This window comes from Anneissia japonica, unplaced genomic scaffold (genome assembly GCF_011630105.1).
Source record: "Anneissia japonica isolate Jap-2015-1 unplaced genomic scaffold, ASM1163010v1 scaffold401_len1656234_cov178, whole genome shotgun sequence".
Lineage (NCBI taxonomy): Eukaryota > Metazoa > Echinodermata > Crinoidea > Comatulida > Comatulidae > Anneissia > Anneissia japonica.
In genome coordinates, this window is record NW_022745982.1 from 1 (window position 1) to 15,260 (window position 15,260).

The following is a 15,260-nucleotide window of genomic DNA, read 5'->3' on the forward strand; positions in this document are numbered from 1 at the left end:
TACCCCCTACAAAAGTGTCCCCTTAATAGGGGTGCCCACTTAATATGGGTACCCCTATTCTGGGGACACTAACCAAAAAAAAAAACAAAAAAAAAAACGTTCGCACGGATTTGTACGCACGTACGGGATTGTTATTGGCCCTAAAATGACTGAAAAAAGAATGGAAATTTGTGAATACGGTGTAAGAAACCAAAATAGGCCTACGTAAAAAAAACGTAATTCATAGCTTCCGTCCGTGCTATGCGCGTGAAAATACGTGCGCGGAACAAGGATAGAACCTGTGCTGTTTTTGAGAATAGCCGGGAACAAAAAATTGGAGAAAGAATAAAAAAGAAGAAATAAATAAATAAATCTTAAGAACAACAATAGGTGACAGCGTATGACCAAATAATAATAATAATTACAACACCTTTGATCTAGATGATTCTCTCCAAACATATTTTATTACAACAGACGATATTTCAAGTTAAAACATGATGGCCTACTCTAAAATAAATTGATTTTCTGGTACCAATTATGAATGTTATACAACCAGCAGATCAATTGATTCGCTGATACTGTGTATATTAATGAATAATTATAATGTATTATAGTCTTTCTTACTTTACCATTCCCAACTGAAATTCTGCTAAAACATACGATAACATTTGTTGGCAAGGAAATACGTAAAAATTACCAGCATTCCTCAATTTGTTTAATGTTTATGAAAGTATTTGAGTTTTAAATCTTTAAACAAATTCATTTCGAGTGATGATTAGGCCTATTTGTGTTTAGATTTTTTTTCCAAACTGGGCATAGATGATAACCTCGTTTAGTTTGTTTTAATATTTACAATATTATTTGAGTTTTAAATGTTACTGATAAAATTTCCAAATTTGTGTAAAGATGTAGATGATAACGATGTTTAAAGAAATGGGTGAGCGCACTCTATGTGAGCAGAAGATCAGGCATGAACCGATTTCCATATTTTTCGCCATGCTTAATATACAATAGATGAACATATTACACTGCCATAGATATATATTTCTAACTATTGTATATTTAACTATAAGTAAACTGATGTGAACTTCAGAAAACAATTAAATTCAACTGTGTAGGTTGTGCAAACACTCGCAACTTACTACCCATATTTTCAGATTTTTATTATCAATGTTCGTTCTGGAAGAGGGAAATTTCGAACATGGTGGGGTAAGTGTAGCCGACATTGAACACTTGGGGTAACGAGACCTGTGCACGGCCCGTAGTCATGGGTAGTTCTACTTACAATGATATACAATAATAATGGAAATCCAAATCTACGTATACTCAAAGCAACAAAGTTAGTTATTAATTTCAAAGTTGTAAACAGTGAATGAAAATGATACATGTTGACGTTCACGAACAATACAGATTCATATCTGCATATTCATATTTCAAAATATCAGAAGCAGAAATGAATCGTTCCGTTGTTGGAAATTAGAACAATCCTCCACGAAACCTGTTGTATGTATAAAAGAACAAAACGAATTATTGAATTATAAAACAATATTTAAAATTAGGGGAGGGGTTGTATAATAAGGGTAAACTGGTAAATCAAAAGAACAGGTTTTGAAGATTTTGATTAGTACGGTCAACATAACTGTATTATAAAAACATTGATTGACTAACTAATTGATTGAACCATTGAACGTAGGATATTTATCCATCTTCGATAAATAAATTATTATCAATTTACACGTTATACTATATAAATAGTCTTTCTATAAATTAATTATCAATTTCAAATTTATATTCATCTTTTATTTTAACAAATTAACATTAGCGAAGTAGATATGGACGATGTATACATACGTTCTATGAACCTGAGCTGCAAGAAGTTTGTTGCGGACTTCTTGATTACCAGCCAAGTCTAGCGGTGTTTTACCCTGTTTGTTTCGTATCGTCAGGTTTGCACCATTTACAACAAGAAAACACGCGATGGCAACACCTTTCCGGGAAGTACCCCCTAGGCCTGCACCTGCTAGCGCACCGAGCTACAAATGAAAACGAAAAAAACAGTGATAAATTTACATTGCAAAAAACAATGTTTGAATATGAATATTATATTGAAATAAGACACTGTGACAATTATGTTCGTATTGGTATGAGGAATGCCTGTGTTTCATACCATGCATTATATCTCAAAAATGATATTACAGAAATGACAAACTGTATTTCGGAAACTACTTTTAGTGGGTAGGTCTACCTGAATGTGGATCAACCAAATACAGTTTGCAGTGTTCACCAAAGTACAGTAATATTTTCTTCTTATTGAATACCATATTTTAAAATAAAGCTGTGAATATATAGGCCTGTTACTAGTCATTATGTAATAATAATGAGAATTGCATTTCCATTTCAGGAGCAGGGCCAGGCGACGTGCGAAGCACAAATTAAAACACTTATATGGGTATCATGCAATTCCATTCCCCCCCCCCCTCTTTATTTTATTTTCTACTTTTTTCACCATGTTTAATACATATAATTTAACAAAGCTTGAGAGTAAGCTGAAATTGTCAAAAAATATTGGTTTACGTTTATATATTTTTTAAAAATAAAAGAGTTCATTGCTTTTCTTTAATTCAAACACCTCACCAGTAATAACTCGGGTGGCAGACTGGTCAATTCGCTAGTCATCATGGACAGATGTAGACTCGTGTCACCATCGTTGTCTTGAACGTCCATGTTTGCCCCTCCCTTCACAAGAAGTTCGATAACTTGGTTGTGACCTTTGCCTACAGCACAATGTAGAGGGGTTGAACCACGTCCGTCCTGGATATTCTTATTACACATAGGCTATACAATATCCAAAAAAATGTATAATAATGACTATATAGATGCAAACATTAAACTCTATACTCTTCTTGTAACAGACAGTATGCGTTTGTGTTGAAGTTGTTTGCGAAATAGCATCGTAATAAAATTGACACCATAGATATCGTTTGAATAGTCTACTAGGAACAAAATTTACCAATTTTATCTACCCAATTGCAGGCAGCTGTATAAAAATATATATTGGCTCACCGTTGAGATGAAATACTTCACAGCATTGGGGCTATCGTTCATTGCGGCAAGGTGCAGTGCTGTCAAGCCGTCCGATTTCCTCGAATTCATTACGTTCGAGTTTTTCTGAACCATTTTCTGAAGTGACCTGCAATATGGTCCAATCATTAATTAATTTCAGTTTAGTGTAATCCTTGATAATAACAAACGATATATCAATGTTAAACAACTTCCTAACTGGTTCGATGGTTAATAATTTTTGCAGAGTATTCAATCTAGTTAACTATGTATAAAACATAACTTTGTTTTGAAAATACCATAGCGCCAAATTCAAAATGCCTTATATCACTTCATAGTTTACTTCAAACATAATTCATCAACGAATTAAAATGTTCAAATATATATTTTATATATGGAGCAATCAAACTTTTTGAATCTTGGAAATCAATCAATCAATATTTATTTGTAGTTAAAATTCTAATAATTTTCGGCCGTAACATTTATAGAAAATGATGAATTCACGAACTATTCAGAATTGGAATATATGCTATAAATGTATAAATGATACAGTCTAGAGGTAGGTGTTTGCTAAAATCGATGTTACAATGAATGCTGCACGTCTAAGGTCAGAAAAAGTTAATGTGAACTAATGTTGTGTGGTAGAGAACTATGACTCGATGTGCGTCTGACAACCGAAAAGTTTTAGGTTCATTTTTTACAAAACATGCTAGGATTTCATCTCCCAAAATCTAATTTTCTCTGCGAACCCCATAATAATAGATTTAAATAGATCGCATGGATGATCGAGGATGAAATCCACTAGGATTAATATATATATATATATAATTCTAGAAAAAAAAATGGTGTTTCAAAATATTTAACTGCAGTGTCTACTTGTTTATGCAAAACTTACACAACATCATCGTGCGCTGCTGCAAGGTGAAAGGCGTTCATACCCTTGCCGTTGTTGAGCAATAAATCAATATTAGGATGTTGAACCAACAAAGTTGTAACACTGCCATGTTTGTTAGAAGTAGCCTCATGAAGTGCAGTGTCTCCGTCATTGTCCTATTAGTGAGTAAACACAAATTTTGTTAACATTAGATATGATAAATTAAGTTTTAATAACTGTTTATAATAATCGTATCACATTATTTCTCCAAAAATAATCATTTTTTTTGTCTTGATGCATATTTTTATTTGTTACGTTTAGGCCATAAGTGCAGTTGGAAATGGTCGTAATGATTTCGTCAGAGGTATGACACCTTCGTTCAAAATACTTTGATGTTCTATTAAGAGAATAATTATTTGATTCAGAAATAAATTATAACAATCATAATTATTGACAAAAAAATATATGCGTACGGGTGAAAAAAAGTAAATTGGCTGAACATTTTTAAAATTATAAAGCTTATTTCATTCTCTCAATGCTTTAAATATTTTTGATATCAACAAACTTAAGACAATCTTCTTAATGTTCCGTCTAAATAACAATCAGTTTCCCTTTCATTTTAATACATTTTTTTTTTATAAATAACTTCATATAATATTAGGTCTTCAATTGTCAAGAGTTTTATTTATAAAAGCAATACCACTTTATTGAGGATTTTTTTATGGGCCATATTTATGGAACAATTTACTATTTAACCTTAAGTTATCACATACCTTAAAATTTTGTAAAAGAAAATATAAATAATTCTTGACTTTATGTATGCCTCTTAATTTCGTTTATCCACTATTAAATACGTAACAGTCGTGAGGTAAATATAATTGAACATTTTTATTCCACATTTGGATTGCTTAATTTGTATATTTGATTTTCAATTTATACATTATTTATTTACAAAATACACCAAACATGGAGAAATAAAACAGTACTAATTATTATTAAGCTATTAACTTAAAATAAAAAATTAGAGTTAAAAAAATCCAGCGTTAATTTTCGGACAGTTAAATAAATGACATTCCTGTATTCTATTGCATAGATCCTAAAATTATCTGGTATTTAAGTGTTTTGTAGTAAAAATATGTGTAAATCGGTGAAAACTACTTGTTTGATGTTTCTTGTTAAAAGCTTATAATTTATTTGATCCTTCGAATGAGTTATTCAAAATTTTATTTGATTTTTTAGGTATTTCTCTGTCTTTTTGACTGATAGTAACCGTAGTGATTAAACTATTAAGAATACAATTTTTTTTCATTTATATTTCTTTTTATTTCCTAATTATTATTCACATATTTTATATGTTAAACCCAGAAGTATTTCATTATTATTTTCTGTTTTCTTAATTCATTTTTTTCTTTTTTTCTTGCTTATGGTTTTCTCCCACACACACAATTGGACTTCGCTGTGTTTAGGTAATTATAAATTTATATATTTTTTCCGTACAGATCTATTTTGTCAATAGGCCTATTATTGTTATTTTGAATTTATAAACCCATACTTTTCTATTGAATTAATATAATGGCATGTTTGAGGCGAGTCGAGCGGCCGAGCAGTAAGGCAGGGCGCCGTTAGCTACAGCCTTAAAGCCGGTTTTCCACTAGGCGAATTTTTTTCGCGCGAATCGAAAGTGTCGGTTCATACGCATGCGCATTCACATTTCTATCGGGTTTTTTGCGAAGAGAAAAAATGAGCAACCAATAAGAGCTCAGGAAGCGAACCGACGCTTTGATTCGCAAGAATAAATTCGCCTAGTGGAAAACCGACTTAACATCGGCGCTGGTTCCAGCCGCTCCTCGCCCATGGTTCGGTCGGTAGAACCAAGTCTTCTCCAATAAGGACTTAATATGGAGGTCCAGTGTATACATCTGGCTCGTGTGCACTTTAAACAACCCATTGCATCTTTCGGAAGAGTAGGGGGTTACCCCGATGTTATGGTTCATTTCAGCCCTTGTCGTTGTGGACAAGCACCTCTTTACGGCTGCTAGGTAGTCACGGACCACGCCCATACGCAATTCAGCACAATGACGCCTCAAGTTATGGGTTATTCTCCTACCTTTACCTTTACCTTTTGTATAATGCGTTCATTGTGTGAAACAATAAACTGAAACTGATTAAATAAAATGAAACAGCACACTTCAAATATGTTTTGTTTAGTTTTAATAGGTAATTTGTAAAAAACTCAATTATCATACCTTTATGTTAGGGTCACAGTTATAACGAGTCGAGAGAAGCACTGCGACACACCTTTCGTAACCTCGTCGTGATGCTATGTGCAGACAAGTGCTGCCGTTATTACTACGCGCGTTCACGTTACAACGCTTGGAAAGCAGTAATTCGACAACTGCGGAACTGTTCCTATAAGTACAATTTACATTTGATAACTGATCCTATGTCCTATAAGATCGTTTTAAAAGTGTAGCTATAGCGTATTAGTTGATAGATAGTACTGTCTATCAAGTAATCTAAAAATAAAATAGGCTTATTATTTGGAAAATAGGTCTAGCACTTTGTATCTAAAAGAAAATTTGTAGGATATTAAAAAACATTGGTGATACAAATGTATCTTGCCAAGTAGCCTAGTTAACTCAGATTCACCAAAAGAATTGTAAGTAGTAAAGTAGTCTACATAGGCTGGATCATTCCATTTTTAACGCGATCTGATTAATCTCCAAATAAGTAATGATTACAAAGTTAAAATCATTCAGAACTTGAAGGCAGTAAAAATGGCAATAATACCGGTAATTGTTTTTATATTAGATTTACCCGTATACAGCAAAAAATACAGCAGTCCAACCGTCTTTGTCTCGTTTTTCCATGTCACTACCCGCCTGCAACAGACGCTCGACAACAGCCTTATGTCCCTTAGCACATGCTGCCATTATTGCTGTCACGTTCTGCACCATTATGTCCACCTTTTAATAATATTAATAATTAATAACCTCGTTAAAATTTCACCGTAAATGTACAAAATATCATTTTTATTTATTATCGGATTAATGTTCCTTATCCTCAAATATTTAAACAATTTGAAATGTTTATATAAGTCTTAATTTAAGCTGGACCTTTAAAAAAAATCCCCAAAATTGGATTTTTTTTTTATTGAGGTCGCAAAAAACCACAGAAGAAAATGCGTGTGGGAATATGCCTAATACTGACCCTATTGGCCAGTGATTGACATTCTAGAAAGGTCTGTTATCAGTACAATGTTTTTACATCAATATAATTATTGCTTGTGAATTTTTAACAAACCTACCGAAGATGGGTTACTCCTAATACACCGGTCTACAGTTGATAAATCCCCATTTTCTGCGGCTTTAACCAACACAAAATCTGTGCTTTGACCACCAAGTAACAACTGAAAAAGAGCGTCCTCTGTTGGAGAAAAACACCTCTCAGTTCAAATCAATGACAATACTACAGATAGGTCTGTATAAACTGTCAATTATAACCATAATCATAACTTGTCAATTATCTATCGAAATTGGATTGTATTGTACGAATTCAATCTACATTACAAATAACCTTGAATAACAACATTAATATAGTAAAGATAAACCATAACAAAGTAACAATTTCATTCGATCAAGAACTTACCTATGTTTGGGCCTGTACGAGGTGATGTACCATCACCACGAGACTGTAGCTCAAGACAAGCTGGATTATAGTAAAAAGGGCGATGAATAGTGATGTTTACCAAAACATCTCCGTCCGAATCCACCTTCATTACTTGACCGGTTTTCCCGATTGTCTATTCCATATGAATTTAGAAATGAGATCACTAAAGTATTGGATACATAACAATATTAATTTTAATGTTATTCAGTTATAGAATTATGGAAACAGGTATTTATGAGAATAAGATTGGCAAAGTGACAGTCACGTGTTGTATTTTTTGTTTGTGATCATTCTATTTTTACGCTGGTATCAAAATGGATATGACCATAACTAAAATCAAAAAAGAAATTCAACTGGTTTAAGGTAAAAGTTTTTATGAAGGTTTTCTTTTATTTCTTTCCTTCTTTCTTTCTTTTTGTTGTTGTTGTTTAAAGAGGAATTTCATAAAATATAAAAATATCTACAATAATAATAATAATAATAATAATATTAAATCAATATTATTTAGAGAAGTAACATTGCATTTTACCTGCGTCATCTCAAGGGCGAAACCTCCATGACCATTTTGAAGGCTAATCAGTTTGTCGATCGTCATGTCTTTCACTTTCACAATGTCTCCAGCTCTTAAGGGTCGGTCATCAGTCTTTTGATTGGATGATGTTGAGGATAATATACCTATTAAATATAGATATTTTTGATATACAGCAATTGTTTTCTTTAGAATAACTTACGACCTATGACCTTTCCTCGTCAAAGTCGTTATCTGCAATTGATGTGTAAGTATCACTCTATGTTTTCAGTTATGTGGATAATTTGTTGTTTGGGTTATTTTTTGGAAAGAAATGGCCGGTAAAATCGTTGTTAAAGTGACTGGCAACGTCTTTTTCGTGACTTTATTTTGAGTATTTTGTAACATGTTTCTAGATCTACGGATTTTGTTTTTTAACCGGTAATTATTATGTCATCATTATCAGCAACAATTACAGCATCACCATTTCATCATTATCCTCACTAACAGTCTCATTGTGTAGAAGTAATCACTTCAGCTCGCCTTTTCTCTAGCCAACACCAATATGCGTGTCATACATGCCTATACATCCTCAATGTAGGCCTACCTACCATGCATTTTTTTTGACTTTGGACCTTGTTCGAGAAGACTAATGCATTGTGGATTGAACTTCCACGATTTTCCTCCCACTGACACTCTGATAGCTTTGGTTTCATCGTCGACATCGAGCACAGTTCCTGTTTTACCACATACCTTATATATTTTATAAATAATAAAATTATATGCTTATGATATTCCAAGTAGTTTCTATTTTTTCATTATTTAATCGATCTATCTTCGTCACTCTAAAATAAGAAGAAAACACCCGTTTTTTCTCTCAACACTGGGTCTACTGTCGTTCATGTAATTTCCAATACATTCCCTGAATTCGTTCTTAATATTTTGATCATGACCCAATCCCTTGTCATTCAATTACATATTTTCTGTATCTATTTGTTTATTAACTTATTTTTTGTTAATTGTAATTGTTTATTACTCTTGTTTACTTCCCTCTTATTCTTTGCTTATTATTATTTACTTATTATTGTTTTATGTCTATTGTTTGATCTTATATATTATCTATTTACCGCTTTCATTTCTGAATCGAATTCACTGAATCCTTTTTGCATTTCTGCCATTTGAAATTCTTCGATCTTTTTCACACACACTTTATCACCTGAAGTAAATTTGGTAGTTTTGATGATCGGACCACTTGGTTTTGTTGTATTTTTCTTCTCGTCAGCTCTTTGAGAAACTGTTGACGTAATGATAATGAATGTCATCACGCACAGTGATTACTTGGTTTATTTTTAAAATGCTCTTTAACAAAATGTAAATCATCATATTCAACTGTTTTGTCAAAAGAATATCGTACAATTATAATAGTAACTATTTAAAATAAACCGATATAATCAACGAATACAGAATCAAAATAAGAGTTTATTCTTTTTGAATGGAACAATATAAGAAAACGTTAATCACACTGACTTGTTTGCACGAAGTCGTCTCCCTCGTTAGTTAGTTCCAAGCACTCAGGATTGATGTTCCAAACTGTATTAGCATCAAAGCGTACACGGGGAGTACGACCGTTTAATACGGCCTCAATACGACCCGTTTTGCATCGAACCTATACAAATCATAGTGATAGGCATATAAAGTAAACCATAAATTAAATAATAGTTTAATAAATAAAAGTTTAATAAATGTATGTTTTTAAAAGACAGTAACATAATATATTTATCATGGTGCCTCCGTCGAAATTACCATAGGGTGGACCGATAAAGTACTAAAGAATAACTTTACCAACATCGGTCAGTTGCGCGCAATGCGTACTTACACTGAGCATTTGATCAACAAATCCGCCATGTTTACTCTGCAACACCTTATACTGACTTTCTTCGATCCACTTCATACGTACAGTGTCACCAACTTTGAAGGATAGACCTATTTTACCAGGCGTCGGCTGTGGCCTGTTGGGTGACGTTATATCATGTGTCGTTGATGGTTTTTCTACAAACATATACAGTGTATTTCAAAATGACAGACTTCTAAATGGTCCTATCAATTACAAAACCAACACTCTTACCATAACAGACCTTTCCGGAATATCAATCAAACTTAACAATTGACCAATCAGAACAGGGCCAGGAATACGCGCGTGCACACAGACCCACGTGTTTTCCCACAAAAATCGTGTTTGCTTATGTCTTTACTCTGTCGTTTTGGGGGACCTTAGCATCAAGAAAAAGTCGACGCCTAGTAGCTTATATTGTAAAGCCTGTTTTCCACTAGGCGAATCTATTCGCGCGAAACGAAAGCGTCGGTTTATGCGCATGCGCATTCACATTCCTATCGGAGTTTTTGCGAAGCGAAAAAATGCGCAACCAATCAGAGCTCAGGAAGCGAACCCACGCTTTGATTCGCGCAAATAAATTCGCCTAGTGGAAAACCTGCTTTAGGGAGTGACACAGAATTAGAAAGGCAGTTTGGGTTGTTTCAATTTTCCATAGCATCTAAAGATAAATCAGCAGCTCAAAGAACTGTACAATGATATCTTTCCCATAATTTTTATGACAGAGTAATATTAGTAATACTACTACTAATAATAATAATAGTTTGTAACGCTAATTTATCTATATTTACCATTTTGATCTTTTATGTTGGATATTTTCAGTAGGAAATCGTCATATGGCCTATCGTCAATCGGTTGTACTTTGTCCAACAGTTTCGGATTTATGGTATAGACATTGTCATCAAACTTGATTCTGGGAAGCATTTCGTTCTTAAACGTCAGAACTTCCTCCACAGTACCAGTCTTGCCAATAACCTACAACCAGTCAACTTCTCATTATAACGATTATCATGTATAGGCCTACCTATAATATAATAATTATCCATCCATAATCCATCCATAATATAATATTATCCATGATTGATTATGTATTTTTTCATTCGGCGTAACTTGTGTCCAGTATTAATTTTATTATCATTTGCCATGGGATACATACATATTCTGTTGCAAGGGGTTGACTATAAAATAGACATATCCTCCGTTGGACAAAATCCCGGTTAAAAATCAAGGTATTGGACAGGAATCTTATTAATCTGATAGTTTATTTAAGATACTGTATTTTTTTAAATTTCTTTATTCTTTATACTGGGAAAACCTGTTCAGTAGCATATCTACTAACTGTTCTCCCACAGGGCTCAGTACAAAAAGTCAACAATAACATTCACAATTCATAAAAACGAGCAACATACATAAACCAGAAAAAAAAATACAATAAAATCCAGATCATAACATTTTTAAAATTGTTAAAATAATATAAGATCAATACGAACATTTTGTAAATATATTTAGAGAAATACAGCAGCAAAAATGGCTAGTTATTAAAATTATTATTATTATTACCATTATTATTATTATTACTATTATTATTAGAATTAAACGTTTTGTTGCCCCTGTAGGCAAACCTCCTCCTCCCAGATTCGGTCCGACATTTGGGTAATAACAAATGTCCCGACGAGCTGGCCCTAGTCCGATGGTTGTGAAGTCTACCTACATGGTTAAAGATATTATCAAAATATGTTGGAACTCTGTACATGATCAAAACTATCGCTCGTTGGTAACGTCCCGGTTTTTCTGAATCAGATCTTATGATTCCTTTTGCTCTTACATAAAGAAAATTTCAACACCTTTGCTTTTGAAAAAAATAATTCATTATTTTTCTTCCTGTATATTTTAATGTTTTTTAACAATGTGAACAAAATTAAATTGAATAGAGAGGTTTATGGCCACATTTTTATCACCATTTTAATTGAAAGAGGTTGTAGGTAGATCATGTCATAAAAATTCCCGTTTTACTTCAGCTTAACCATGTGTCTGCTGCACACAGTATTGTACTTTATTTATCCATATTTATTTAATTTTTGATGACAAAATTAATAGATATTTAAGTGATGCTCATATTTTTCAACATTTGCAGACTTCAGAACGCTGTCGGGATCTTGCTAATGAGAGATGTTTCACCGTTCTTGACTCTGCAGATTCAGCTTATAAAACTCAAAGTTAAGGAAGCTTTGCATATTACATGGAACAATCCATCACTTAATAAGCAAATTTACAACTTTAATATCACGCTCGCTGTTTGATTCTTATGTACTAATTTACATAACAATCTGCAGTGAAGGGTGGTGTCTATGTTTTGTGGTTTGCTTCATTAGTCGCTTTTCTAATTTGCTTATTTACATACATGTGTATAAAGCCATAAAAGCTTTGGCAAAATCTGTCATCTTTCGCACTGATGATCGTTTTCTCGAAACATGTTTGCTATACGATCGGGCTCAATGAGTGCGCAATCACGATTAAAGTCTATTACTTGTTTTATAAAGTGCCTTGTGGTGTTTTTACTTATACGAAATTTTGGTGGCATTATTTATGACCATATTTAGTTGCTGTAAAGATATCACAGGCTACATATTCATAAATTATAAGAATAGTTGTGCTTGTTTTGGATATACTCATACAAATTAAGTTACACACCTTAGCTAAGTCTTCAGAGAAGGCCCCGTAATCTGCCTGCATCAGTCGAAATAGATCCATGCTCACACTTCGTACGGAAACTTTCTCTCCCTTTTTGAGTTCACAAGATGGTTTCTCTGTTACTTTCGATGCCTTTCCTCTGTCACTCGCAGCTTCTACAATAAATTATTATTATTAATTATTATTATTATTATTATTAGGCCTATTTTATTATTGTGGTTGTTGGTATTATTATTAATATTATTATTAAATATAAATTACGTAACCTAATATTAGGCTAAATAAAACACTTTTGCCTAAGGACAATGACACTCAGCATTCAAGATCGGTTGGTCGACAGTTGCATGTATAGGTTATATAGGAACACAGGGCTAAGATCGTTAAAATAGACTTCAGTTACTTACCAACATGAGCAAGATGACTGCGATAGTATTGCTCAGATTTGTGTTCCTTGACATACTTCAGATCAACTTGGCCCTCGAAACCAACTCGATAACCTTTAACGCTTCCATTTTCCCATTCCACTCTGGCTCCACTTCTCCATGAGCTTTTGTTCCAATTTGCTATCGATTTTACGATACCAGTTTTTCCATTTCCTCCTGAATGTTGTAATAAAAACCTTCGTTTTATTTGTTTTGATAAAAAAAGACAAGTTTAACATTGACGTATTTTTTATATATTATGTGGTCTCTCACAATGCTGGGGCAGATACAGGACTAGGTGGTAGGGGGTGCATGAGAGTTTGCACCACCTCAGCCCACCACCATGGTGAGAATAAAGGTGCCTAGGTGCACAGAAATGGCACTCTCAAATACGGAAGCCAGATGACGAGATCTTGAATCTCGTCATGTCTACATCCTTTAGAAGAGATGATTAGATGACGAGATCTAGGATCTCGTCATGTCTGCATCCTTTAGAAGAGATGATTAGATTACGGGATCATGGATCTTGTCATGTGTACATCCTTTAGAAGAGATGATTAGATGACGAGATCCTGGATCTTGTCATGTGTACATACTTTTGTTATTATCTAAGGCAACCGTCTAACAAACGGAATGTGACTTCAAATAAGGTGACGCAGCTCTCGGGTTGCGCATCCCCGGGCCCCCCACTCCAAAGGGCCACTACTACTACATTACATTACATTGTGCAAATGTAACAATGCAGGAAGACTGAATTTACAATTTGTAAATAATTCAAATTGATTCTGTTGTTAAAAAGCAGACTAGTCACACACAGGCATTGTTTATAGGGAAGTCTTTCTTTTTTCGTTTTTTATATAGGCCTATATATATATACAGCATGGTTATATTTGGTTTCAGCAAATTCGTTCATGACAAAGCTTCATTTATTAAGGATTGTTAAGTTAAGAATAAGTGATATTAAGAAACAAAACCGGAGCCTTGCAGGCGTCAACGTTCCTATGCATGATACATGGCCTAAAAAGTATATAGGCCCTATATATATATATATATATATATATACGTGTATATATATACGTACATATATATACACATATATATTATACGTATACACGTATATATATGCGTATACACGTGTATATATATACACGTATACATATATATACGCGCGCGTGTGCATATATACACGCGCGCGTGTACATATATACGCGTGTACATACATACGCGTGTGTATATATATACGCATGTATATTATACGTATATATATATATATACGTATATATACGTGTATATACATACGTATATATATACGTATATATATTATGTATATATACGTGTATATATTACGTATATATGTATACGTGTATATATATATGTATACGTGTATATATATATACGTGTATATATATATACGTATACACGTATATATACACGTATATATATGCGTATACACGTGTATATATATACACGTATACACGTATATATATACGCGCGCGTGTGCATATATACACGCGCGCGTGTACATATATACGCGTGTACATACATACGCGTGTGTATATATATATACGCATGTATATTATACGTATATATGTGGCAAAGACAAGCCAAACTATACAGTGTTAGAGAGTACAATAATAGCTATAAAATGGTAAAAAAATCATTCAAATCGGACATTTCCTTATGAAGTTATAAGCGTTTAACCACACAGCTGTTTAAAGAACAATATATGAGAAATCAGCCTTCAAAGTTTATGATTTCAGGCATTTTTCATGTAGAAACTATCTTTAAATCCTTAAAAAGTGTTCTTTTAACATTGAAAATGAGGAAAATAACAGCATGGGATGATGTGTAGATATATAAAGGTTAGTTTAGTGCAATAAAATAGATTTTTTAAAATTTGACATTCCAGCATGTTTTGGTCATTTTCTCTGAAACACGATTTGCGACGAGTGACTGGTTTGGCTTGTCTTTGTCACATATATATACGTATATATACGTGTATATACATACGTATATATATACGTATATATATTATGTATATATACGTGTATATATACGTGTATATATATATGTATACGTGTATATATATATACGTGTATATATATATATACGTGTATATCTATATACGTATATATATATATATACGTATATATATACATATATATA

At 33.0% G+C, this 15,260-nt stretch overlaps 1 protein-coding gene across 1 annotated transcript in view; it reads right to left on the reverse strand.

Annotated features, from left to right (window-relative positions):
• Positions 1 to 415: 415 nt before the first annotated feature.
• The window catches only part of LOC117120091 (E3 ubiquitin-protein ligase MIB2-like), a 30,155-nt gene continuing 15,310 nt past the window's right edge, over positions 416 to 15,260 (reverse strand). Inside the window, exons 4-20 of the mRNA XM_033265096.1 lie at positions 13,077 to 13,271; positions 12,673 to 12,827; positions 10,773 to 10,956; positions 9,967 to 10,139; positions 9,618 to 9,756; positions 9,218 to 9,384; positions 8,702 to 8,843; positions 8,112 to 8,257; positions 7,562 to 7,715; positions 7,221 to 7,339; positions 6,731 to 6,879; positions 6,160 to 6,322; positions 3,935 to 4,089; positions 3,043 to 3,169; positions 2,614 to 2,814; positions 1,831 to 2,012; positions 416 to 1,477 (exon numbers count right to left, since the gene is read on the reverse strand). Of these exons, the coding sequence (XP_033120987.1) occupies positions 1,456 to 1,477; positions 1,831 to 2,012; positions 2,614 to 2,814; positions 3,043 to 3,169; positions 3,935 to 4,089; positions 6,160 to 6,322; positions 6,731 to 6,879; positions 7,221 to 7,339; positions 7,562 to 7,715; positions 8,112 to 8,257; positions 8,702 to 8,843; positions 9,218 to 9,384; positions 9,618 to 9,756; positions 9,967 to 10,139; positions 10,773 to 10,956; positions 12,673 to 12,827; positions 13,077 to 13,271 (2,573 nt within the window). The 3' untranslated portion in view covers positions 416 to 1,455. The remainder of the gene's footprint in view (positions 1,478 to 1,830; positions 2,013 to 2,613; positions 2,815 to 3,042; positions 3,170 to 3,934; positions 4,090 to 6,159; positions 6,323 to 6,730; positions 6,880 to 7,220; positions 7,340 to 7,561; positions 7,716 to 8,111; positions 8,258 to 8,701; positions 8,844 to 9,217; positions 9,385 to 9,617; positions 9,757 to 9,966; positions 10,140 to 10,772; positions 10,957 to 12,672; positions 12,828 to 13,076; positions 13,272 to 15,260) is intronic.